Raw genomic sequence first — 26810 nt, 5'->3', positions numbered from 1 at the left:
CCTAGAGTGTGGAGTCTGGGATATTTGACAGGGTTCTGGGGTCTAAGACACCGCCTACTGAAGAACACACCATCTCATCGATCATTCCCAGACAGGAAGGGAATCTCTTCCAAAGAACACCGTCCTGTTTCCCCAGCCTCTCTTGGTGATGCAGACACAAGCCTCCATTTGTAAAAACAGTTCATGGAGAGGGCTGACTTTTACATCGTCACCAAATAAAACAATAACAACCATCACCACAGGCTCCCTACACGACGCTCTCCACCGCAATGGGTCCTCACCAAATAACAACCTAAGCCCCACAGTGCACCCCACCAAGGCAGGCTTCCTGCCCGACTCCCCCACCTTCAACCCCAAATCTAGGCTAAGGGGTTTCCTTCCATTCTTTGGTGAAAGTCCCTCTTGCTCTTAGGTAAGTACACAAGGTACCAGGGCCTAACCCATCTCATGGTCCCAGTGAGAGAGGAGCTAGCCAGGTTGCTTCACAGCGGCCACCCACCCTCTTCTTAAGTTCACAAAGTTGAGGTGGGTCCCTACACGCACAGTGCTCAGCCAGCGCAGTAGGCGACCTTCCCCGTCCTTCACTGCACAGGCTGGCACCTGGACGGTGCGAACGTCCCTGCCCAACTCTGGGCTAGGTGCGTCTGGGCTGTGGCTCTGGCGGGAGAACAGCGCCCGGGGTGACCGCCATCGAAGTCCCCGGGGGCAGCCCCGGATTGGCAATCGCGGCTCTGTCCTTTTGCGGGGCGGCTCTAGAGACAGTCTCTGAAGTCGTGGCCGACCTCCGGCCTGGGACACAGGGGGAGCTGCAGGACCCGGAGGCGCCGCGGCCGCCCGCGGTGGGCTGGGCGGGGCAGAGCAGGGCTACCGCCTCCGCGCGTCCCTCGTGGTCTGGCCACTCCGCCCGAGAGCTCAAAGCGCAGGGGTGGCAGACGGGGCGCACCCCGGCCGAACTCGAATGGACCTCCCGCGCCGCAGGCTGTTCCGGATGCTGCTGATCTTCGCCGCCAGCTCCGGGGTCCTCCTCACGCTGTACTCCTCGATGGGACAGCGGTCCCAGGAGCCCGGGGTCCCGGCCAGGTAAGCGTTGAAGGACGCTGAGTCCAGGGCGCGGGGAGAGGGGGCGCTCACAGCTCTCCAGTCGCCCGCGGACACCCTGGGCTGACTCGCAGCGGCGACACGCCTTTTGCTGCCTTAATTTCGAGCTGCCCTCTCCCCGCCCCGAACTCACTGGCGACCCTGTCGTCTTTGCTTAATTTCGTCCAGGCCTAATCAAAAGCTCCCTGTTGCCACTTTCTTCCTGAATCCACTTTTAGGGTAGAGACCCAAGTCCCGTTTTCCAACTTTCCCCTGCTCATCAGGCTTCCGTTCCGTTCTCTTTGGGCTCTAAGCTCAGGCCTGCCTGCACCTGGCTCCCTTTTATCTGGGCCTATTTGTTTAAGTGGTAACTTTGATAAGCGCCAACTGGGCACGGCCCTGCGAAAAGGCGAACTCCACCTGGAGCAACACGGGCCGATTCAGGACACACTTGACCCTTCCACCCAATTCCTCCCACTTCACAGAAACCTGAGAATATCTTTGGCGGGCTACAGTACCGGTTTACTGAGGGAGCCTCGAGAGGGGTTAGTTTTATTTCTGGGAGGTGCACCTAGACATACCTAGAATGTGGGCTTGGGGGCTGGAAGAGCCCACACAGCGTTAAGCAGAGACCTCTGCAACCAGCCTTTCTCTTCCTAGCCCTTTTGATTCCGCACAATCCTCAGCGAGGCCTGTTGAAAAAAAAAAAAAGTTAGCATCTAGTGTTTGACTAAAGGACACAGCTCAGTTGCAAAATGAAACTTGCTTGCAAACAATTGAGTCTAGTCCCCTCAGCTGGCCCCACTGAAGCTAGGCAACATCCTGCAAGGCGCCTTAACGTGCCTTCTCAGGGAGGGTTAGTTACATCTCAACAAAGCTTTTCCTCTTTAAAAAATACTTTTATTACTTCTTTTATTTTTGAGATTATAATAAAATGACACCATATCCCCATTCCCTTTTCTCCCATATACTCTCCTTTGCTTTTTTCAAATTCCTGGCCTCTTTTTTCATTAACTGCTGTTACATGCATATATACCTAAATACAACCTGAGCAGTTTGTATACTGTTATGTGTGTGTGTTTTCAGGGATGGCTATTTGGTCCTGGATAGCCAGTTGGTGTGCCCTTCCCTGTGGAAGACTGTCTCTCCTGCTCTCAGTATTTCCTAGTTGACTGTGGTTCTTTGTGTAGGTTGAGGCCTCAAGGTCTCTTCTCTGTTCACTCTGGCAAAACCTTTTTCCATTTCAAGAGATCTTTCTTCCTCCAAAATACAGTTCACTTGGTAGAGTACTTGCCTCTCATGAATGAGGTCTTGGGGATTGGTCCCTAGGACTAAAAATAAGACAAAAACAAAAAACAACAACAACAAAAACAAAAACCCTGACAAAGTCTTCTGTGAACCAAAAACCCATCCTTTTCTTTCTTTGTGTTAGTGTTTGCTGTGAGGAAGGAAGGGGAAGGTCAGGACTTAGCCTGGCTGTAAGAAGCAGGACTTTGAGAGGAGGGCTGAGCATTCCTCCTGTGAAAGAGAACCAAGAGACAGTCCGGATAGAAGAACTCCTGGGCCTACCAAGAGGGTTCTTATTGCACCTTAACCAGGGTTCTAGATATCTGCTCACAGAGGACTCTGGTTCCAGAGGGTTCTCCTGTCTGGGACTCTTTGTGTAACAGCTCTGGCTGTCCTGGAACCCACTGTGTAGACCAGGCTGGCCTTGAACTCAAAGATCTGTCTGCCTCTGCCTCCTAAATGCTGGGATTAAAGGCGTGCGCCACTGACGCCCAACATCTGGGAACTTTATTTTTTAAGGTCACTTTTTATAGTCAATATTTTTAAATTAAATTTGTTCTTTGAAAAATTCTACACGTCGCTCCGGTGGTGGTGATAGCACACACCTTTAATCCCAGCATTCAGGAGGCCAAGGCAGGCGGATCTCTAAGTTCCAAGCCAACGCGGGCTACAGAGTGAATTCCAGGATAGCCAGGCCTACATAGAGAAACCTGTCTCAGGAAAAGAAAAAAGAAAGAAAGAAAAGAAGAGAAAAGAAAAGAAAGAAAGACGAAAAGGATATATATGTATGAATATATATATATATATATATATATAGTGTTCTAATGGCTCTCCTCCTTTACCCTCTCTTGTCCCCTCCCCCACACTCCAACCTGCATTCCTTACTTCCCCACAAGCAAGCTCTTTCTGTTTTTTGCTTTGTTTTATGAACTTCTGAGTTTAACCAAGGGTGAACATGGCTGTGGACCAATCCATTAGAGTCTGGTGGGCTCACCAGTGGGTACAGAACTAAAGACAATAACTCCCCGTCTCCAGCATCCATCCATCCCAAGGGAGAGCAGGGTTCCAAGCGCCCCTCCCCTACCCACAGGGGACTGTTGACAGGCCCAGCCTTGTTTGTGCAAGACCAGGGCAGGCAGCTGCTTTGAGTTCATGATGGCAGCCGCCTGTCGTGCCCAGAAGACAACAATACATAGCACCCCCCACCCCCCAATCTTTAGGTTCTTCCAGCCCTGGGTTCTACAAAGTTCCCTTTAGCCTCCATATGTGCTCCTCCATGCGCCTTCACACAGATGAATGCACACATACCACACACTGCACACATACACATATCATACACACGCTGTTAAAGTTGACCCTATTTCATTTACTTTGTTTCTTTGTTTTGAGACAGTTAGCTGATAAAACTCAAACTGACCTCAAACTCCTTTAAGTAGCTGAGGATGGCCTTGAACTCCTGCTCCTCCTACCTCTACCTAGAATTATAGCAGGTGCCAGCCACCACAGCTGATGAGCACGTTTAGTTTTAGAAAAATGCACACTTTTGTCATTATTTCTCAGGCTGCCAAGTCTTCCCAGGGGGTGTGGGTGCCTACCTTCCTTTAAGGAGGAGCCCTCGGGAGCAGGAAGAATGAAAATTCCTAAGAAAGGGCCTTTGATGTCACCAACCCCAGGGCAGCTTGGAAGTACTGTTAGACCTAGAGAGAGGGGTGGGGTTCAGGAAGGTCCCCACTAGCCTCACCCCATCTCAGCCACTTTCGCCCTGCCCAGTGAGTTTGGCGGTTCCTCCTTGGGTTCACAGGCCTGCTGCCGGATAGAGTTACCAGAGAGTGGGGGAAGGTGGGGGGAGAGGTGAGCTTGAACTGAATCAGAATCTCAGGACTGGAAGGTCGGCAGGGCGTGGGTGTTTGCCTGCCTCCTTCCAGGTTGCCTAGGCTGAGCAGCACCAGGTCTCAGCTTCTTAGAGGAGGGAGGGAGGAGCCACAGGATTATAGGGGGTGGACATCTGGCTAGTGGAGGAGGGAAGGGGCGGTAGGATCATCTCCATTTGAGTTCCTTCAGGATCTTACTAGGAGCCTGGGAAACCAAAGGGTAGCACTGATTACAAACTCTGTACTGGCTTAGCGGGCTCAGCATCTACAGGAGACCTGTGTTTCCCAGGCAAAACTCCCAGCCCCCAGCCCTCCGCACCCCTTCTTCACTGATGCTTCAGGGGTATGGGTAATAAAGGAGGCAGCACCTGGCCACCAGGTGCTTTTTCCATTCTTTCCCCTCTGCCCAGGGCCTCGTAGTGCCCGGGAAATGTGAGCACCCTCTTGCCTCCCTTTAGAAGACACTGGCGGAGAGGTACAAGAACCCTCGCCTTTCTCCCTTAGGAACAATGGCTGGCATTTAGAAGACCTTCCATTTGGGACAATATAGCTGTTCTCTTGGGCCCCTTCCAACACTCAGGTGAACCAAGTACTGGTGAACAGAGGCAGAGACCGAGGTTTTGGGAGATTCAGTGGGCAGCTGACCAGAGACAGAGCTGCATGCAACCTTAAGAGTCAGGCTTTCAAGCCACAGCGCACGCACCCTTCACCGGGATGCAGCTGCAGAGCTGTGGGCAACATTGCTGGAGGAGACTCCTCCCCTCATCATCCCATCCCTAACAACTGCCCCTCAGGCTTTTGTCGTTGCCGTTGCTGTTATATTCTGTGTCAGGAGACTTTGTCACCAGCCTGAGACTGGCTTCAAATCGAAGTCGTAGAGGGTAGCTTTGAACTCTTGATCCTTCTGCCTCAATCTCCTAAATCCTGGGATTAACCAGGCGGTGGTGGCGCATGCTTTTAAACCCAGCACCTGGGAGACAGAGGCAGGTGAATCTCTGTGAGTTCGAGGCCAGCCTAGTCTACAAAGCAAGTTCCCAAACAGCTAGAGATGTTACATAGAGAGACCCTGTCTCAAAAAAACCTAAATAAGTAAATAAACAAACAAATCTTGGGATTAGGGCTTATATTGCAACGTTTACCCCTGGGACTCTGGCAGGAGACCTCTCAGATGGTCACAATTCCAGGGACTGCCCATCTTTCCTGTTTTCTAGCTTCATATTTTAACTAGCCCTATTCCTATAAACTCCACTTTTCTGCCCCTTGCAGAGACTCGGTTTCTTCCTTTGTGCAGCTGGGAGGGACATAGTTGAGTGACAGTAGTCTGCACCGAAACAGGGAGCTGTGGCCAGAATACGTGTGGAGGATAGAGCCAAGGAGTAGGCACCCTGGGGATCCGGGCACTTTGTCAGCCTCGGAGCTGAAGAAATCAGTCTAGAAGCTTAAGGTGCTGCTTGGATCCCCACTTTACTTCTGCCTTTCCCCCCTCCCCCCCAGGAGCATCACATCACCTCGAGCATTTGAACCCAAGGCACCGAATGCCGAAAACAGAAAGGTACAGTGGTCCACCACTCTGGGGGCATTTTCTAGCTCAGAGGGGAGGAGGAGAGAAGAAAACAAACAACATTCTTGAGGCTCCTGGGTCTAATCTGTTTGGACATCTACCAGCACAGGAATAGACATCCATCCTCCTGAGGCATCTTAGATCTGGGATACATTGTTTCCTGAATCCCAACAGAAAGTGGTGGATAGATAAGTTCTGCAGGGTAGCCAGCTAGAACATTCTTGGAAGTCTTAAAATTGTGTCCTTTTAACTACATGTCTGAATGTATTGTGTATGTATGTGGGTGAGTGCAGGTGCCACAGAGGATACAAACCCCCAGACTTGGAGTTACAGCCAGTTGTGGGTGTTGGGAACTGAACTCAGATCCTCTCCAGGAGTAGTATGTTCTCTTCACCACTGAGTCGTCTCTCCAGCCCCTTCAAACTTAACTTTCTTTAAAAAAAATAAATAATTTTATTTTAATAGTTATTTATTAGTAGTAGATGTTTGCTCTTGTATATGTATATGAACCACTTGTGTGCAGGTATCCAAAATGCATAGGATCCCCTATAACTGGGCTTATGGGCAGTTGTGAGCCACCCATTGAGAATGCAGGGAATTGAACCCTGCTCCTCTGACAGAGCAATGCACGTTCTTAACCACCCAGCCATCTCTCCAGCCCATTAAAATTATACCTTTGTATTGAATGGATTCTGTACTCTATTTCTCCAGATATCTCCTTATGCTAAGTCGCAGTTCACTTGCTCACGGAGGAGCAATACTAAACTCTGGGAAATGCCCCACGTTTGCCTCAGGGGTCTTAGATCTTCAGACTCTAGTCGATAACCCTAAGTAGTAGCTGGCACAGCACTTCATTCTCAAGTTTCAGGTAAACAGTAAATTGGTGTATTTGAGGTGGGCGGAGAGACAAACAGGCACGGAGCAGTTAGGTGTCTTGCCCAGGGCCCCCAACAGCAATCGGTGCCACTGGGATGGGAGCCCCAATCTGACCGCAGAACTGGCCACACACTGGGTGGTGTCCAGAACTTTCCTGCCCCCCCCCCCAAAGCTCATATTAGTTGAACTGGGAGATGTTTGTTTCTTTTATGGTTAATACAGGCTTAAGCATTGTTTACAGTACCCAAGAGTCTGGACTCCGACATGTTAACTGAGGTTTTGGGGGCTCGGGAAGAAAAGGCGTCCATGCGGTGAAGAGTTTAGTGATAGGCCAGGTATTCGGAGACAGCACAGTGGTCTGGTCTGGTCAGGTGATGAGGGAACCTGTGTGTGAAACAGGACATGAGCATGTGGTTAGCAGCTGAAGAGGCTTACAGGTATCTGGAATGCTTGAGCAAGGTCATCTTTAAGTTTCCAGAGGGTATTCTGCTTGGTGCTGATTGACACACACAGTCCCAGGTAGTTTAACATAAGCATTGCGGTGACTTTTGAATATAGGAAGCTACTCTATAATGGGGACAATGCCACTGTCATGTTGGAGGTACCCAGAGACCAAAGAAAGGCAGACAGACCTAGGGGTGCACAAAGTATCTTTTATTGGAGGAGCTTTTGATGGAAGTGTGGCCCTGGGAAGCGGCAAGGCCAGTTGAATTCCCACACTTTGGACCAGAAAGAGGGATTTATTTGTGGCTTTAAACAAAAGTGACTTCATCTGAGCTGGAATGTGTCTGGTTTATCTTTAGGAAATATTGGAGACGTGGGTGTGTCCATCTGTTGGTGAGGGCACTAGATAAACGCAGAAAGTGCACCCAACTGAACTGAGCCGTGCAGGACTATACAAAAACACCCATCGACTTTACTACCTGAGTCATGGGCTCACCCACTCACACCTGCCATTATAACCCCCTTCCTGATTCCGCGCAACCCCTTCCTGCTGTTTCATTGAGCCTTACTAACTGCTTGCCCTTCAGACACCAGCGCCCACAAGCAAACAAACCTCCAGTCTTTCCAAGGGAAGTACAATGGTTTAGGCAGAAGTCTTGTATTCCTTGGCCATGGGACACAACACAAGTCTGACTTTCTTGCCTCTGCATGCGCGCGTGTGCGTGCGTGTGTGTGTGTGTGTGTGTGTGTGTGTGTGCGCGCGCGCGCGCGCGCGCTCTAATGCACCATTGGCAACGTTCTTGAGTGTTTCTCCACTCATCTCATCTCGCCATATGCCCTGCGGTTTGGGTTGCAGCATTTTTGCATAGTGTGGGATGCTCACATGTTGCATGATAGCAGAAACCACTGTCTGACCATTTCCTGCTGTGTCCTTTGATCAACGGCTTCACAAAAGGAGCTTATTCAGAAGGAACAGAGCCTTGCCCCACCCCCTCACCAAGGCTGTGTGAGACTCGATACTGTGAGAAAGCTGCAGATTAGCACGGGTGCTGGCTAAGAACCTCAGTCTCCTGAAGGGCCCTGACTGAAGAGCTGATGTCTTGTTCCCTGAGGCTCCCAGAACTCAGGGCACAGGCTAGGTGACTTCAAACAATGGAGGTTGGGAGTGGAGAGATTGCTCAGTGGTTAAGAGCTTGTGCTGCTTTTGCAGGGGCCCCAGATTTGGTCTCCAGCATCCGTATCAAGCGGCTCACTCACAAGCTCCTAGAACCCCAACCTTGGGGGCTCTGATATCTCTGGTCTCTGTCATGGCTGCTCTCACACGCATAAAAGCACACATATGCATCATTAAAAAACAAACAAACAAACAAAAAAACCAAATCAATGCTCTGGTTCTGAATGCCAGAGGACCAATAGACCAATATCACATCAGAGCTGCATACTTCCCCTGGGGTTCTAAAACGCCTCCCTTGCCTTCATCTGTCTTCTGACATCTCCGGGATGTCTTGGGCTCAGCTCAGTACCAGTCTGTCATTGCACCCTCCCCTGTGTGGCCTCATCCTCAGGGGGTGCCTCAGCCCCTAAGACTCCCTTCTGGTGACTTCACAAATACCTTATTTCCGAGCAAAGTTGATGTTTCAGCTCCTCTGCTGTGACAAATGCACGAGGGAGAAACTGCAAAGGAGAAGCAGTTGTGTTGGCTCGTGGCTCCGCCCTGGCCACTCAGATCCACTGTTCTTAAAGGCAGGGAGGGCATCGTGGGAGACAGCAGGTGACAAAATGGAATCATTTACATCATGGCATCCAGTAGGCAGGGTGAGAGAGCACAAGGGGACCCTGGGACAAGATAGAGCCCTCAAAACATGTTACAGTGACCACCTCCCTCCAGGGAGGTCTCACCGCCGAAGTTTCTACCACCTCCCATGATACCATTACATTACTTTATCATCATCATCGTCATTGTCATCATCATTGTAGTAGTAGTGTTTAGAGACAGGGTTTCCCATGTATCCCTGGCTGTCCTGGAACTTGATATTTAGACCAGGCTGGCCATGAACTCACAGAGATGCCCCTGCCTCTGCATTGGTAGTGCTGGGATTAAAGGTGTGCACCACCATGCTGGGCCGTCATCAAATCATTAACCCATCTATGAGTTAACTGATAAAGGCAGGACTCTTGTGGTCCAAGTGCCTCTCTGCAATTGGCTCCACCAGCTGAGGACAAAGGCAACCTGAATGGCATGGCATGTCCAAAGCATCACAGTCTCCGTGTTAAGGTTCTCAGTGGGCATGAGTGCTGCGGGTTGGAAATCAGCAGCAGAGGGAAGAAGAGCGGCCTCTATGCTTCCCAGCAACTCTCATTCCCAGGGCAATCCCCCTGGTGGTAGGGCTGCTGTCCGGCAGAGAGGTCATACCCACTGGTTGCTAAGTACCCAAAGTTTACCCAAGCGGGAGTTAGAGGAGTATGAAGCCAGATTCACTGAAACATAGATGTGTGACATCTGGAGAAGAAGGGCTGGACAGGCTAAATCCAGAAAGTTCCCTGACCCCACCGGGCTGCTGGATCACAGGCTATCTCAGATCCAGTGATGACCCTTTTGGGGGGTAAAGGAAGCTAGCCCCTCCATCTGAATTCTCCAGTGATGTCATAGGCTCCCAGGAGACACACCCTGGCCCCTACCCGACAGGCTTAGCCCTCTCCTCTTCTCAGCCACAGGGGCAGCTTTGTCAGCACCGGCTCTCCCTGGCCGTTCACAAGGACCACCACTTCCGGGGCCTGTTTGATCTCTCTACCCCAGTGCTCCTATGGGGCGGCCTCTTCACTCAAGAGCTCTGGAACAATCTGAGCCACTACAAAGTCCCCTATGGGTGGCAGGGGCTCTCCCGCGAAGGTAACCTGCTACCCGCTCCTCCTCTCTGCCCTCTGCCTCCTGCCCCAGCTGGCCCCTTCTTCCCACTGTTGGCCTGCTGTGTAGCAGGTCTGGCTGCCTTCACAGCATCCATGGAGAGCCTCATGGGGTGTTGTCTGTGTGACTCCTGCTTCTCTCTCCTCCTTCATCCAGTCACCCAGGGCTAAACTGAGATGCCCTTGCTTAGTGGCTTTCACTCTCTTGGGGTCTCTTTGGCATGGAAAATGCCCAGTGTTTAATGGCAGTCTGATAGCAGAGGTTTAGGGGCCTTCATGGCACCATCGTGGATGCTTATTGCCCACACCACTAACCACACTCAGACACACCCCAAGGAACTCTTGTGTGGGGTGGGCCTTGGGACGCACAGATTCCATGTTCAAAGGATGGATAGATCGTGTTAAGATCTTGGTCACCTGCTGGGTGTGGTGGCACACACCTTTAATTGCACTCCCTAGGCAGAAGCAGGTGGATCTCTGTGAGTTTCAGGATATCCAGGGCTACATAGAGAGACCCTGTCTTGGATTCTTCTTTCTTTCTTTCTTCTTTTTCTTCTTCTTCTTCTTCTTCTTCTTCTTCTTCTTCTTCTTCTTCTTCTTCTTCTTCTTCTTCTTCTTCTTCTTCTTCTTCTTCTCCTCCTCCTCCTCCTCCTCCTCCTCCTCCTCCTCCTCCTCCTCCTTCTTCGTATAGTCTTGGAGAACTAAATATTCAGGCCACCCAGACCCCCCCATCCTTTTCTCCATCCCCTCCACATTCACTGTCTCCTCTTCTACCCCCATCCTCTGTACTTCCTGGGTCTCAAGCCAGACCATCTGGGGAAAGCCTGGTCACATTTGCTGCTCATGGTTCCCCCTTGTCTTCACCCACAGCTATCATGTCTACCCTATGCCTTCTCAAGAACCCCGAGAGCGCTAAGCTGTTCGGTCCTTCCAAACCCCTAAGCTGTACTCGGTGTGCCGTGGTGGGTAACGGAGGCATTCTGAACGGATCCCGTCAGGGTCAGAAAATCGATGCCCATGACTATGTGTTCAGGTAATGAGGGCAGGGGCCAGGCAGTTGGGTGGAAAGCTCTTGTTTTGCTAGTCCTGAGGGAACATCTACCCCGAGGCCAAAGCCAAGGCAATTGCCAGCCTAAGGCAGCTCAGCAGTTAGAACCAACAGTTCTCAATCTATGGGTCATGGTCACATGGGGGGAGAGTCAAATGACCCTCTCACAGGGGTCACCTAACACCATTGGAAAACACATATGTAGGGGCTGCAGAGATGGCTCAGTGGTTAAGAGCATTGCCTGCTCTTCCAAAGGTCATGAGTTCAATTCCCAACCACATGATGGCTCACAACCATCTGTAATGAGGTCTGGTGCCCTCTTCTGGCCTGCAGGCATACATACAGATAGACTATTGTATACATAATAAATAAATAAATATTTTTTAAAAAAAGAAAACACATATCTACTTACATTACGATTCATAACAGTAGCAAAATTATGGTGATGAAGTAGCAACAAAAATAATGTTTATGGGGGCTAGAGAGATGGCTCAGAGGTTAAGAGCACTGCCTGCTCTTCCAAAGGTCCTGACTTCAATTCCCAGCAACCGCATGGTGGCTCACAACCATCTGTAATGGGGTCTGGTGCCCTCTTCTGGCTTGCAGGCATACACACAGACAGAATATTGTATAAATAATAAATAAATATTTTAAAAAATAATGTTTATGGTTGGGGTCACCATAACATGAGGAACTGTATTAAAGGGACACAGCATTAGGAAGGTTGGGAACCCCTGGTCTAGACCAAGGATCAACCAACCCTGAAGACAGAGCACAGGGGCCCAGTGTGAAGGAACCTGGGAGGAAGGGTCCCCACGGCCAGCTTTACCCATTCAGAGAGCATCCCTTGAGGACCCTAGAAGTGAGGATAGGCTAGATCCCCAAGCCAGGTATTCTCATGGGCAGGAGTGGTGCAGTAAGAGGGGTGGGCACAGGTGAGGCAGTGCCATGGAGATGTAAGTAAACCAGACAACGTGGAGTAGCCGCAAAGACACTGATGTCCTTCTGCTGGGGCCAGACTCAACGGAGCGGTGATCAAAGGCTTTGAGCGTGACGTGGGCACCAAAACCTCGTTCTACGGCTTTACCGTGAACACCATGAAGAATTCCCTCATCTCCTACTCCAGCCTGGGCTTCACCTCCGTGCCACAAGGGCAGGTGAGGCCAGCAATGGGTGAGCCATGGTGGCTGGCAGTGGGCATTGTCTTCTTAGGGACTCGTGTGGGCTGGGTCCTGGGATGCACAGACTCCCTGTCCCATGGATGGAGAGATGGTGTTAAGGTCTTGGTCACCTGCTGGGTGTAATGGCGCACACCTTTAATCCCAGCATTCCCTAGACAGAGGCAGGCAGATCTTTGTGAGTTCCTGGATAGCCAGGGCTTACAGAGAGAGACCCTGTCTCAAACAACAAAGCAAAAAGAACTCGGCCCCATGAGGCGGACATTAGAGCTAAACAAAGGCAAATCTGCTGGAGATTTCCCATTCTTTCCAATGGCTCAGGGCTGCCTCACGAGCATGGAAGGGAAAGAACTAATATTTCCTGAATGCAGATGGGACGCCTTGTGAACCCCACTTCGCTGGGTAAGAGTCTGAAGACCAGAGCCCTTTCAGGCAGCAAGCCAGCAGAAGGCCCAAGGTTCAAACCTAGACTGCCCACCCCAGAGTTCCCTTAGCTTTGCACAGTGCAACAGCATTTATTGGGTACCTCCTGTGTCCCCAGAGTGTCACGGTTGCTCCCTGTGGGATCATTGTACCTGTCTTCAGATGGTAGAGTTAAGCAATACTGAAGGTTGCCAGGCATGACGGTGCACACTTGGCGGTGCACACATGACGGTGCACACATGACGGTGCACATGCAGTCCTGGCACCTGGGAGCAAGGGTAGGCAGATCTGTATGATTTTTTGAGGCCAGTCTGGTCTACATAGCGAGCTCCAGGTCAGCAGGTCTATACAGTGAACCTTTGTCTCTAGCAGGGGAAACTGCAGAGGTTTGGGAATGTGTCCAAAAGCATTGGGCTAGAACTGCCCAGATCCAGACCCCCCTGGAGATATTTCCATTTCCCCTCACTGCCGACCGTAGAATGATGCATGTGACCTCTTGGACTCTCATCAGAGCTCTGTGTAGGAAGCGGAAGTTCAGAGAGGCTCATGACCTGTCACAGCTGGTGTCCGAGCCAGCCTTGGAGCCCTCTCCCTGGCTCTTCCTGCCACATTTACTTGCTGTAATGCCATGCTTTCTGCCTCAACCTCTCTGGGTGCCATGTGCAAGGCTCTCGGGTAAGGGGCGCTATGGGCCTAGGAGGGGATGGGCCATGTTCCTCCAAGCTTCTGCCTCTGATGGGGACATTCAGGAGTGTCCTAGGCATATTGTCTACCGCTGAGTCCCCAACGCAGAAGCTATCAGTTGGTGAGAGAACACAAAGTGGCCGTTGGACTTTTGTAGGGTCTGCCACACACCCTTAAATGATGATCCTTTATCATCTCATCAAGCCAGTGTTTCTGGAATTTGGGAGTGGCTTAGCAAGCAGTTCCAGCCCAGGTTCTCTCAGGCTGTGGACTGCTTCCATCTGAAGGCAGGAGTAGGGCTGGAGTCAAGACGGACATATTGCAGGTTTATGTCACCTGGGCCCTTCTGAAGATCCAATCCCCAAGAGCCCTCATGACATGATCGCTAACTTCCCCCAGATTGAGCAATCCAGAGAGAGCAAGGAAGCAAGGCCATTTTCATGACCATCTTCAGGATCTATGTGTACGTGGCCAGCACCTATGTCTGTGGGCCACGAGAGGGCGTCGGGTCCCCTGGAGCTGGAGTTGTGGCCGGTTATGGACCACCATGTGGATGCTGGGAACAGCATCTTCCGGAAGAAGAGCGAGTGCTCTCAACTGCTGAGATATCTCTCGGGCTCTCTATTTTCTAGTTTTGGAGTCTGGCAGGAGGGTCAGGAGGGTCAGGAGACAAAAGGATCAGGACTTCCTGGACTGCATAGGGATTTTGAGATCCTGTCTCCAAAAGAACAAAACAGAGAGAAGATGCTACACAATAGTCACAAAGTCTAGCCAGTCCTCACGGGAACGGCAACCTTGCTTCACCTCTTATGGGGAGGGACGTCAAAGGTTCTGTGAGCCGACAATAAAACCATCCAGGTCCCTCGGAGTGGGAATACAGCCTAGCAAGGAAATGCTCACAAGCCTGGGTAGCAAGGCGAGGCAGAGGACTGTTTTTCTCTGGAGCTGAAGGCAGCCTTGTCTGGTACCCCGGCAGGACCTGCGCTATATCTTCATCCCCTCGAGCATCCGTGAATACCTGATGCTGAGATCTGCCATTCTGGGTGTGCCTGTCCCAGAGGGACCCGATAAAGGAGACAGGTGAGCGACTGTCTGGTATGTGGGGTGAGGAGGGCCGTGAGCATCCCCCCTTGTTCGAAGGATCCATGGTTGGAGAGAGAAGCTGGCTGATGACTCTTTAGCCCTGGCTATGCTAGGAGAAGCTGTGCAAAGAGAAAAATCTCTACAATAGTCAATATTCAGCATAACTTATCATTGAGGGTTGTGCTCTGGCTGGCAGTGGGTGCCCTGAGGACCCTCAGGTGGGGCAGGCCACAAGGCTCACAGAACTCTGTCCAGTGGATGGAGAGGTATTGATTGGCCACCTCGTGTTGGCATTAAAGCTGAAGGCAGATTTGGCAGGGCTCACATTCTTTCAGGTGATCCAGGGTCCAGGTAGCCCTACCGGCTTCCCTTCTGGATCAGAGGTGGTCTAAGGTTGAAACAGGCCTGGCCCCTCAGCTCTGGGCTGCTGTCCCAGCTGTCCTGCTGGAGGACAGACAGGCAGCAGGGGCAAGAGGCTTCTCCTCAGTTGGCAGCTGGCCCACTGAGCACACTACTCTGGAAACGAAGAGCAGGCAGGCATCCTCCCCAGGGCTCTGCCCAGGAGGCAAGAACACTAGGTCCCCAGGCTGGGTCCAGAGAGGTAGGAACAAAGAGTGCCATGTTCTCTCAACCTTCCTGATGATCTGTGTCTGATACCTGGCTTGAATCTGCTCACTTGAACCAGGTTCAATGTTTTGTGCCTGAGAACCTATGCCACTACCGTGGCCAGGTGGCCAAACCCTTCTCATGGCTCTTGGAACATGTGACCCACTTTCTCAATGAGCGACTTTCTGGGTTTAATGATAGAAACCAGCAGCCTGGAGAGATGGATCAGTGGTTAAGAGCACTGGCGACTCTTCCAAAGGTCCTAAGTTCAATTCCCAGCAACCACGTAATGGCTCACAACCATCTATAATGAGATCTAGTGCCCTCTTCTGGCCTGCAGGTATATATGTAGCCAGAACACTGTGTATATAATAAATACATCTTTATTTTTTTTAATATTTATTTATTTATTTATTTATTTATTATGTATACAATATTCTGTCTGTGTGTATGCCTGCAGGCCAGAAGAGGGCGCCAGACCTCTACAGATGGTTGTGAGCCACCATGTGGTTGCTGGGAACTGAACTCAGGACCTTTGGAAGAGCAGGCAATGCTCTTAGCCACTGAGCCATCTCTCCAGCCCCAATATAAATACATCTTTAAAAAAAAAAATGATAGCAACCAGGCCCACCCCTGCTGGGTGCCCCACCCCCACCCTATGATTACATAACAATTGCTCCCTATAGGTCATGAGAACTGAGGATGGGTTCTATGATGCGCTGGGAATGGGCTTTTGGAGGAACCGCCTCAGAGTCCCCGGGTGGACTTAAGCCTCTTTAACACCAATGAGCTCCCCCTCCCATACCCCTAATCCATCCCCAACCCAATCCCCGTCCCAGTCCCGGTCTAACCACGCCCACGCTGATAATTTAACCAATCAGCAGCCCCCCCCTAGCTCTGGAGGCTCAGCCCCTTCCCCTTCCCCCACCCGGGGGACTTCCTCCCGCCCAACCTCCCATAACCCCACCCCAGCTCCTTCTCAGCCATCCTCCCGGGCTTCCTCCCAGTCACCTAGTCCTCATGTCCAGCATGTGTCCCGAGGGTCTACTCAAGCCCCTACCCCTCCAGCCTCCAAATCTCCCTCCCAGACTGGATTGAAAGCTCTCTCTCGAAACCCTTCCCTGACGCCCGCGGTGCCCGTGAACAGGTCCCCTTCCCACAGCCCTGCGGCCTCGGCCTCCTACATCGGGCCCATCCGCAACATCCCTTCCTACATTGCCCCCTATGTGCCTCGCTTCATGAAAGAGACACCCTATTTCCAGCCCCCTACAGCACCTCTTCCGCAAAATCGGTGCTTTCCCTGTCCCTTTCCGTGCCAGGCCCAGGAATCCAGTAGGCCGCAGCCACCACCACCACCTGACTCTCTCTACCTCCCCCTCCTCCCCCCACCCCCTCACCTCCCCCAGGTGAACTGCACCTACCCTACACCTCCGGCCCTGTTCACACCCCCATCCTCCCTCTCCTACACTCCACCAACCGAGGTCCTGCTGAAGGGGAAACCACACGTGGTACCTTCGGTGCTACCGGCCACCTTCTACACCCCCTTCTCCCGCTTCTACTCCCAGCCCCGGCCCTACCGCTACCACCGGCGGTTAACCCTCCCCTCACTCTCCCTTCAATACGATGGTTCTGGACGCTCTGTCCACTTCTATCGTGGGACCTAGGCCTCACACCTATTTTGGACCAGAAACCTCTGCCAGTAAATTCAAGCTCCTGCATCCAGACTTCATCCGCTACCTGACAGAGAGGTATGGGGATGGGGACGGGGTGGGAGATGGGAGGACCAACTTTTTCCTTCTCACCCCATCTCACATATGTATAATGCCTTCGGCGGGGCCTCATTCACACCGGACTGCACGCCCGTACTGAGTGCCCATCACTGCACTAAGCATGTCTGTGGTTTCTTTTACTGTTTTATTTACTACCGTGTAGGAGATGGTGATACAATAGTTAGGGAATAAACAAGAAATGGGAAGTTGAGTCCCACGTTCACAAAGTCAGAAGATGTTTAGTGCCATCACTTTTGGCTCCAAACCCAGCCTGCCAAAAAGCCAGTGATCCGGGAGAACCAAGGGAAACAGACACCACTTCTCTCCCTCCCTCGGTGCCTCCGTGCCATGCCTCCCTTCCTCTCTGTATTGGGGGAGGTTAGGTCAGACATTTGGTTCAGTCAGGACATAGTTTGGGTTGTTGTGGAGGACATGACATGAGTAAGCAGAAGCCAGGGATCTGCCGAACACCGTTCAGGGCAGAGGTCCAGCAGCGATGCCCAGTGCTAGCCACCCCACAGTTAAGAAACCCACAACACAAAGGCCACCATCTCCACAGAAAGTGGTTGGTTGAAGCAGTAGGTGGGAGGCCAGCGGAAGCCTTTTGAGCTTGAGTGACCTGCCCGGTCAAGCTCTCGACAGGAAGCCAGGTCTGAGGGCAGCACCTGTGGGCACTATCACACCAGTGAACCCAGAGCTAGGATCTCAGTGAGCTCCCTGCTCAGCCGTGGTTCCTACTGGCTCAGTTGAGTAGGGGGAAAGAAACTTGGGTCTCAGATTAAATAAAGAGGCCATCTGTATATGCTCAAAATTTGAAGCTATCAGGGTGGAAGACAATAGTTGTAGAATGGGAGAAAAGGAGGCTCTCGCCCCTCTAAGGTGTTAACTTCATCCTAAGACCCTCACTGTTGGAGGAGAAGGGCTGGTTTCTGACTGTCTCCAGCCTGTTCTGAGCGGGCAACCTAAAGTCTAATGTAGCTGTGGTACTCTCATTCAACGCCTGTGTGTCTTAAGTTTTGGGGGTTTTTGTAAATCTTTGTGGGGAGGGCTGGACAGGGCGAGGAACATGCAGGCAGGAGCACGTGAAGGCTCTCTCCTTGTCTGTTTCTTGACATTCGCCAGGCTGGCTGACCTTTGAGTTTCCCTGCCTCCCATCTCACCGTAGGACAGCTGGGATTGCAGTAGGTGCTCCTGTGTCCAGCCTCGCGTGGGTGCTAGGGACCCAGATTGGGATCTGAAGTTTGTGTGACAAGGGCTTTACTCTCTCGCTAGCCCCTTCTCGGATCTTAACACTTCCGACGTCCTTCCAGGTTTCTGAAGTCCAAGCTGATGAACACACGTTACAGAGACATGTATATGCCCAGCACGGGAGCACTCCTGCTGCTGACAGCCTTGCACACCTGTGACCAGGTAGGTGGTCCTCTCCAGGAGCCCTGGCAGCACAGCATGACTGTCAGCGCACTGTGGCCCACTAGTCCTTCCCAAGGCTGGCCACCCTGAAGTGGGGGCTCGGCCACAGGAGGAGCCCGCTTCCTTCTGTCATCCCGGAGGGTGTGGTCTGGGCCAGCCTTGCCTCACTGATCCTCCTGCCCGCCTTCCCTCTTTTTATTCGACACGGTACTTAGGGTGCAGTGGGCCAAACAGCTCTTCTGAAAGCAGAATCTGGCTGGGGGGAATCATTTAATGGGGATATTCTAGAGCTGGCAATGGACAGCAGGCTCAGCCTTGCACCTGCAGAAACCCTGAAACCCTGTGGTAACAGGTTCCTTCCTGGTGGAGTGCCACTTGACGTGTAAGGAGTCAGAGGTTGAGTAACAGTTCTCAAATGGCTACAGATGCAGATGAAGCAAGCATGCAGCCCTACGTTCAGGCTGTGATCCCATAAAGGCATGAGGGACGGCAGTCGGCACCCTGGCTCTGTGCATCTTACCTATCTCAGTGCGGGTGTGCTGACTGCAGTCACTGTAGATTCCCTTCATCCTTTAACTTCAAGATCACCATGTCTGAGTCACACTTGAGTTCCAAACCCGTCTCTGCCACTCACTGAACAGGGACACTTGTAATTACCAATTAGCCCTTTGTTCGATGGGGTTAAGACTCACTTGTGAGAATGTAAGCTGAGCTGTTTATCTGCTCCCTCATTTTCCTGAGGGGACCTGCTTGGGGGCACAGGCATACTCTAGCTCCGCTTGCTTCGCTGCTGCACCCTGCAGCTCCCTAAGTTCACTGTGACTGTCCTTCCCCAGGTCAGTGCCTACGGATTCATCACAAGCAACTACCATCAATACTCAGACCACTATTTCGAGCGAGAAAAGAAACCAGTGATATTCTACGCAAACCATGATCTGACCCTAGAAGCTGCCCTGTGGAGGAGCCTACACAACGCTGGCATCCTTCAGCTGTACCAGCGCTGACCCCGAGGGACCCATTTCTTTGCTTCGAAAGCACTTTTTCCTGACCTTTCAATCTTTGGAAGAGGCATCAGTCCCCTTGACCCTCTGCTTCCCCAGAGGGTACTGAGACAAGACTCTACTTGACCCTTGACCCTCTACTTCCCCAGAGGGTACTGAGACAAGACTCACATCACCAGAGCCTGTTCAATGCACAACACGGTCTTGACTTGAGCCAACTCTTCTGGGCTTAGCCAGGGGAGGGCAGACTGCTTTGCAGAGTTCGTTTTCACCCCCCAAAACGAGACAGTGATCCTCACCAGCAAAGAGCCTGATAGTTTAAAGCTAGCGCCTGATCCTGAGCAACTAGGAACATTAAAGAAGCCATTCAGGGCTATCTGGAAACCAGTATCAAGCAGAGACCAACCCCTAGCTGAAACCAATGGCACGCCAAATTCCAAAGCCATTCAACCTGTGAGGACATCTTAAGCTTTCTGAGAACACGACATTTTTGCCTTGGGACAGAACCACAGGCAGAATGTAGTTTGAGGCTAGCTAATAGGGTAAGTGCCGGATGACCACTGTCTCTTCCTGTGTGTCGGCTTGGAGGGAGTGGTGAGGTGCAGCCCAGGACTAGGACTAGCTCACAGGCACAAGCACATCCAGCACCAGTGTACGGGAGGTACTAACTCTTGGCCAGCTACACACAAGTTGTCACTACCGAAGTCCTACTGGAGATGTATCACCATCACTCCTTGTCACCAACAGGACACTAGAGTGGCGGACCCTCATCCTTGCATCACAGCTTCAATAAACACCAACTGAGGCAGTCTGTTTCCTGAGCCATTTAGTCTCGCGCGACCAAGATGTCACAGGGCCCCTAGGAATGTACTGTTGGGGGTGGGGAGTGGGTATCCCAAGGATTGCTGGCCGAGGCTGAGGACTGACATTTGGTTCTATAGTTTGGGATAAACTAATGACCTATTAACTTTAAGAACCCCAGAAGGGCCGGTAGTGGTAGTGTGTGCAACTCCATTCCCAGCAGAGGCTGATGTCCCGAACTGGGGAGGCTGAGACAGCCTGGGTTTTAGCCTCTTGATGCCCTGAGAGGAGTTAGAATGTTGGGTAAACAGACTCTCAGGAGTCCCGCAAAGCAGACAGTTCTGTATCAGTTATTCAGACTCCCTCAATCCCAAGATCTCACAGCTGACTGTACTTCCTAAACCCCACTGCCCTGGCAACGCACATCTCCCTGGCACCCTTTGATCCATGGTGCAGATACAGTAGCAATACATTCATTAATGAACCAAATGATTTTTTAAAAAAAAAAATATTTATTTATTATGTATACAATATTCTGTCTGTGTGTATGCCTGCAGGCCAGAAGAGGGCACCAGACCTCATTACAGATGGTTGTGAGCCACCATGTGGTTGCCGGGAATTGAACTCAGGACCTTTGGAAGAGCAGGCGGTGCTCTTAACCACTAAGCCATCTCTCCAGCCCCCCAAATGATTTCTTTAAAGACCTATTTATGTGAATGGGTGCTCGCATACATGGGTACCATGATGACCAGAAAAGGGTACAGGATTCCTTGGGACTAGGGTTACAGATGGTTGTGAGCCCCCATGTGGGTACTGGAATTGAACCCAGGTGTTCTGGAACAGTCTTAAAGTCATCTCTTCAACCCATCATCATTGGATTGTTAGGTAATTTTAGGTGGCAACCTATGATTTAGGTACAAAGTCAATTTTAACAGGACAATAGAAAATGTCTGGATGTCTGCAGTTAGGTTCAAGTGTTATTCTAGAACACTGTTTTTTCTAAACCTCAATCTCATATCCACAATGCTAGTGAGTTAAATTTTATAGTTTATATATGCTTCAAATTAGAAAGCCCAACACTAGACTTCTCAGGAAATCCACTGTGAGAAATGCCACCCTCCCCCTCCAAGTGCCTCCACTATTCGCTAGCTGCCAGAGGCTTCCAGGGTGACTACAGTCACTTGACTCTGCTGGCTGCTTTTGCAGATCAAACTCCAAGGCCCTTTGATGACACTCTGGGAGACTGAAGGCCAGTAGCAGCAGGACACTCCAGGGCAAAAACCTGAAAACAAAACATGAAGGCAACTGAAGAGTCTGGGAACGAGCGCATCAGCCTGCAGCTCCTGCCACTGCCATTTACCAAGCACTGTGTGCTATGTGCACAGGCGGGCACTGCCTAAGTTCCAATGCAGAATGATCAACTAGTTTGTTTTAGGAGACAGGAGAAATTTCTGGTAATGGTCAAAAAACCCATGAAGCATCAGGAATATTTACACTCAACTCACTCCCCTCTGGACATGACCTTTGAATTCACCCAGGAGCAAAGCCAAGCAGGCCTGCTTCTCTGTAGGCTGTGGGCAGCCAGGGCTCAGTCAATCTCACCCAAATGCAAATGCTTTAGGTGATGAAACAAAAAATGCGGCCATACAGGCACAAAAAGCCTGTACACACCCCAGTTCCGGCAGGAAAGCACAATCTGAGGGCACTGCAAACTGACCACAGAAACAGGAATTACTGAGGTGGAGTTCGCCCAGCCCCACACCCCAGGGTTACTTGTTTCTCGTTACCCTGGTGCCCATCAAGCAACCTGACATTCAGACAGGACCTAATCTGTATGAGGCTGCCAGGGTCACGGCACCTTCTTTCCTAAATGTCAGGGCTGCAGCAGAGGCAAGGACAGAGTCATTAGGCATTCTAAATCACAAGCTGGCACAAGTCTTACATTCCCATCTCCTTCAAAAGAGCACATTCATTTTCTAGAAGCATGTGACAAGGACCCTTTCACTTCACAACAAGCACAGAACGAGCCCTGGTAGTAAGCCCACTTCTGCTAACTCGGGGGCTTTGCCCTCAGAGCCATCACTCAACGGAGAGGATTACAGGGCAAGCAGACAGTAGGTTTCTGGAAGGCTGGCACACTACACCAGCTCCCAGCAGGGCACACACAGCTCTTTATGGCGTCCACTCGATCCCTTATAAAGCTCGAATTTCTTCAGGCAGAGAGCCACACCCCTGAGACTCAGAATAGAGTATTTTCCCTCAGCTGAAGTTTTCAGACAGGGATAACCAACCATCCATCATAGGCTTATGGGCTTTTTTTGGAACACAAATGAGAACATAACAAGGAAGACAAGGCGGCGCACGCCTTTAATCCAAACACCTGGAAGGCAGAAACAGGTGTTCCTCAGTGAGTTTAAGGTTAATCAGGTCTACTGAGTGCTAGGCCAGCTGGGACTATACAGTAAGACTATCTCAGATTAGAGGGGGGAGGGGCTCGAGACGAAAGCAATCACTTCATTGGTCACAAGGGAGCTGTCTCACCCTGCACAACCTGGAGAAGAAAAAAAACCACACTGAAATCTCCCTCGTCAGAGTAGGGCATCAAATGCACTGATACTCCACCCCACATCCTGATCCAGGCTCAAGTCCAGGTGCAGATGGTTACCTGTGTGGCGGCTACAGCATCCTGCATCCTTCTCCTCCAGTGACTCAGCCTGCACCTGGTGATGAGGAAACACATGGTAACTCCAGAGCAACTCACTGTAAAACCATGCCCGGAGCCTGCCTGTCCCTGGGAAGCTGAGCTTCAGATAACCACATTCCACACAGAAAGGCCTCTTGGCCTTCAGCCAGGGATAACTTACATCATCACATACTCAGCTCCCACAGAACTGCCAGCCTCTGAGCACGAGAACCCTTTAGAAAGGCTTTTTTTAAAAAATTATTTTTATGTGTGTTTTGACTACATATACATGTGTACCATGTATGTGCCTGTAGAGACCAGAAGAGGGCATGGGATTCCCTAGAAGCAGAGTTACATGCAGTTGGCTGCTCGAAGTGGGTGCTGGGAATGAACCCAGGTCTTCTTTAACCAACTAAGCACTGAGCCATCTCCCTGGCCACTCCTGTCCTCCTAAAGACAGGATCACTAACATTAAGGAACCCAACCTTTGCTACACAGCAAATTCAAGGCCAACTCAGGCTACAAGGTAAGACTTTCGGGTGGAAAGGTCACTCCCAGCAACAGGGGTCCTGATGGCTGAGCCAGAATCTTTGGCATGTCCTATCATCAGAATACCCAAAATGGTTTAGGTCACCCACTGGACAACCATCTATCACAAAGGCTACCAAGAAATGACATCATACAGTTTCTCCTCCCCCATCCACATGTACAACAGCAAGCATGTGGTTTTCGGTTTTGTTAAAAATAGCCAGCACTCTAACCTTGCCGTAAGAGAAGGCCTCGGCTCAAACAGACCAGAACTGTCGAACCGTCTCTGTACACCTGCTCCAGACCTCCCACAAGGCTGACTCCACTCTAGAACCATTTGCATCCACTGGCAGAAGTGGGCCCAGGAAACACGTTTTAGGTTCTGAGATACATCCGAGCTTAGAAACAACCACTCCTGTGTCACAAGACACAAGGCTCTATGCCACCATCAGTTGGCAGGTCAAAATCTTTCATCTAAAATGCAGTTCTGGCTCTGTGTAAAGGAGAGAACACACTTCACCCTGACTGACAAGCATAGCCATGGCACACGCACATACAAAAGAAGTATCTTTAAGTACGCACAAGGTTTGATCCCCTGCCCAGAAAAACCTATATAAAATGCAGTTTCTAGGGGGTTTCTTAACCTCAGTTCTATTGACATGTTGGGTGCATAAGTCCTTATAATGGGGCTGGCGAGATGGCTCAGCAGTTAAGAGCATTGCCTGCTCTTCCAAAGGTCCTGAGTTCAATTCCCAGCAACCACATGGTGGCTCACAAACATCTGAAATGAGATTTGATGCCCTCTTCTGGTCTGCAGGCAGACACACAGACAGAATATTGTATACATAATAAATTAATATAAAAATAAGTCCTTATACTGGCTGTTCCGTGCCTTGAAGGGGTCCTCCAGCATCAATTGGATGTCCCCTGAAAGCCAATAGCTGCTTACACAACCTTGAGCAGAATCCCCACTGCATGGCAGCAGAGCGGAGGACAGGGACAATTTTGTATTTGCAAACTTTTTACCTCTTAATCAAACAGACCAATCCTTCCAGGCAACAACCCCTGCGATTGTATGAAGAAGCTGTTAGCACGCATAGCGTCAAGAAGGTCCTTACGTGCCACGCCCCACAATGTCTCCAGGAGCCAACTCCAACCTGAAAGGATAATTAAGACAACAGACTTCATCGTAACAGAGACAACCGTAAGGTGTTTATTCTCAAATTAGGCGTTAAAAGGTTGAGCCTCAGTAAACCACGACTCTTCACAAGACATGTCATCTCAGACAGGGATAACTTTAATTCATCCTCGGCTCAACCAGTAACAAACTCCTAAATCCCAGGCAACCCAAACTCATGGTCCAAGTCTCTTCCCTTCATCCCTGTCCATCCTGTTTCCCATGTTATATGGCGGGTGACACTCAGTGGTTCCAAGTTACACCGGCAGAGCCTCTCTTCTGAACTATGAGTAGAAACTTACCAAAACGGACTCATGGCTCGACACGCGTTCTCATAGCTGAACTTTATATTAGCTCGCCTGAAGCAGATGTCCATCATCGACCTCCACCTTCTCATCGGTGGCCACACCGGTCCGTTTATGCTTAGGGATCCTACCATTACTCCCGAGACGGAGTCTGCAGCCTTGCTTCCCAGCGTCGCAACAGGTGCCAAAGGCGTGCCTTCGAGGAAGGAAAGAAAATGCCAGGGTAAACTATGGGTTTTCATTTTGCGGGCCCCTCAGTCACAACCTGCAGTCATTAAAGGATGTCAAGGCACTACAGGCGAGCAAACGTATTCACACGTCAACTCTCAGGTATTAAAAGCATTAAAGGCCGGGCGGTGGTGGCGCACGCCTTTAATCCCAGCACTTGGGAGGCAGAGGCAGGTGGATCTCTGTGAGTTCGAGACCAGCCTGGTCTACAGAGCTAGTTCCAGGACAGGCTCCAAAGCCACAGAGAAACCCTGTCTCGAAAAACCAAAAAAAAAAAAAAACTAAAAGCATTAAAGGCCACCCCCCCCCCCATGGAAACCACAGGGCCAGCAGGGTCGCACGCTCGGCGCATGGTCTTGAGGCATAGGGGGCTGGGCAAGTTGGAAGAACTCCCAAGAAACGCGAATTCGAAGCCTAAAATGGGCTTCAGCACTCTTTCACACAACAGTTCTCGCAGTCTGGAAAACCTTTTTTTAAACACAGAATCTTAACCATCTAAGACCTTAAACAGCAATGGAGAGGAAGAGCTTATCGCGGTCACTTCACCTCTGGAGGAGACATGCATGGCGACGGCATGTGAAGAAAAATCTCATTTTCCCGCTTCCACAGCTTACCAACACCCGAAGCCCTAGCCTTTTCAGTGAGTGCTCGACAGACAAAAGCGGCCATAACTTGCACACACGCGGCGGCGGACCTCGGAAAGGGCGAGGTTGCGGCTGCGCGCAGTCTTTCCACCCCGGTCTCGCCAGAACTCTCGCGATGTTGAGAAAGGCCTTTTGGGAAATGTAGTTCTAAACCGGCCGTGGCCGAGCGTCGGTCGTCTCTCCTGAGAGTGAAGAGAAGGGGTAAGATGGTGGCCGCCACCAGGGGCAGCAGAGTTTCCTGGGGTGGGAAGTTTGGTCTGATGAGGAAACTCAGGCTCGTGGTCAGTTACTCTGCGGATTTTATCTGGGGTGGAGAGGCGTCGCTTGCCTTTGTCCAGGGAGAAGTCCCAGGGTCCCGTCGTCTTTTTAGACGGGGGACGAGAGCGGGTGCAGGCAGCAGGGGGCGCTCGAGCCGTAGGGTCCCGCCTGCTTGGGACCCTGTCCGGACTGGAGTAGCAAGAAATCGTAAAAACTGACGGGAATAGCATGACTTCATGAAAACAGGTCCAGGCTGGCACCTCCAGAAGCCCAGGGAGTTGCCCCCATCCTTCTGGGACCTTGACTTCAGTGACAGCCGACCTCGTCCCGGCCGCGGTGCTGAAAAGAACTTCAGGACTAGCCATTATAAATTGGAAAGAAAATAATTTTAATGGAGGTGTTTAGCGTGAGGGTTAGGAGAAAGGCGCCCAGGAGAATGACGTGCCGCAGTGTGGGAATGGGCTCAAGTCAGAGCTGCACTTAGTTGCTTAGTCTTAGCCACGTATACTATTTTGGCGGCTCTTTACTCCTCAAGCGGTTGCTAGGAGACCTCCCCCATCCCCACTTTCTTGCTCTCTTGATAAGTGAGATAAGTGTGGGTGCTCCAGAGAGGCTTTGGATGGAGCCTTAGGGTCGCAGATTTAGTTTGTGTCTTCCATGTAAACGTGATGGTCTCTGGTGAGAGTCCCAGAAAACTGTGGCTTCCTATCTGAGGGGAGAGAGGGTCTTAAGTGGTTGGTACCAGAATTCTTGCTTCTCTGTTAGCAAGAGACTCCAGCCCAGATTCCAGAATGAGGGACCCTTTTCCTTCTCATGTCCCCAAGGCTTTCCTTTCCTTTCTATCCTGCCTGATTTGGAATGTCATTTGTTTTGTTTTGGGGGAGGTGGGAGTTGGTTTTGTTTTTGTTTTTCGAGACAGGGTTTCTCTGTAGCTTTGGAGCCTGTCCTGGAACTAGCTCTTGTA

At 51.0% G+C, this 26810-nt stretch overlaps 2 protein-coding genes and 1 non-coding gene across 3 annotated transcripts; 2 read left to right on the top strand and 1 right to left on the bottom strand.

Annotated features, from left to right (window-relative positions):
• The first annotated feature begins 912 nt into the window (after window positions 1–912).
• St6galnac2 (ST6 N-acetylgalactosaminide alpha-2,6-sialyltransferase 2) lies at window positions 913–20023 on the top strand. The gene is made up of 9 exons (XM_057774901.1): window positions 913–1080; window positions 5730–5787; window positions 9826–10006; window positions 10891–11053; window positions 12087–12225; window positions 14330–14433; window positions 16707–16790; window positions 18122–18221; window positions 19058–20023. The coding sequence occupies exons 1-9, from the start codon at window positions 959–961 to the stop codon at window positions 19223–19225; spliced, it is 1119 nt and encodes a 372-aa protein (XP_057630884.1). The 5' UTR covers window positions 913–958; the 3' UTR covers window positions 19226–20023.
• Window positions 15563–16711, top strand: LOC130877521 (uncharacterized). Its single transcript, XM_057774902.1, has one exon. It carries the CDS (start codon window positions 15828–15830, stop codon window positions 16704–16706), a length of 879 nt encoding a protein of 292 aa, XP_057630885.1. The 5' UTR covers window positions 15563–15827; the 3' UTR covers window positions 16707–16711.
• Window positions 20024–24473: 4450 nt separating the features above from the next.
• LOC130878864 (small nucleolar RNA R38) lies at window positions 24474–24551 on the bottom strand. Its single transcript, XR_009057481.1, has one exon. It is a non-coding gene; the product is annotated as a small nucleolar RNA R38 (small nucleolar RNA).
• Window positions 24552–26810: the final 2259 nt, after the last annotated feature.

This window comes from Chionomys nivalis, chromosome 7 (assembly GCF_950005125.1).
Source record: "Chionomys nivalis chromosome 7, mChiNiv1.1, whole genome shotgun sequence".
NCBI lineage: Eukaryota > Metazoa > Chordata > Mammalia > Rodentia > Cricetidae > Chionomys > Chionomys nivalis.
This window is presented reverse-complemented; position numbering and strand designations above follow the sequence as displayed.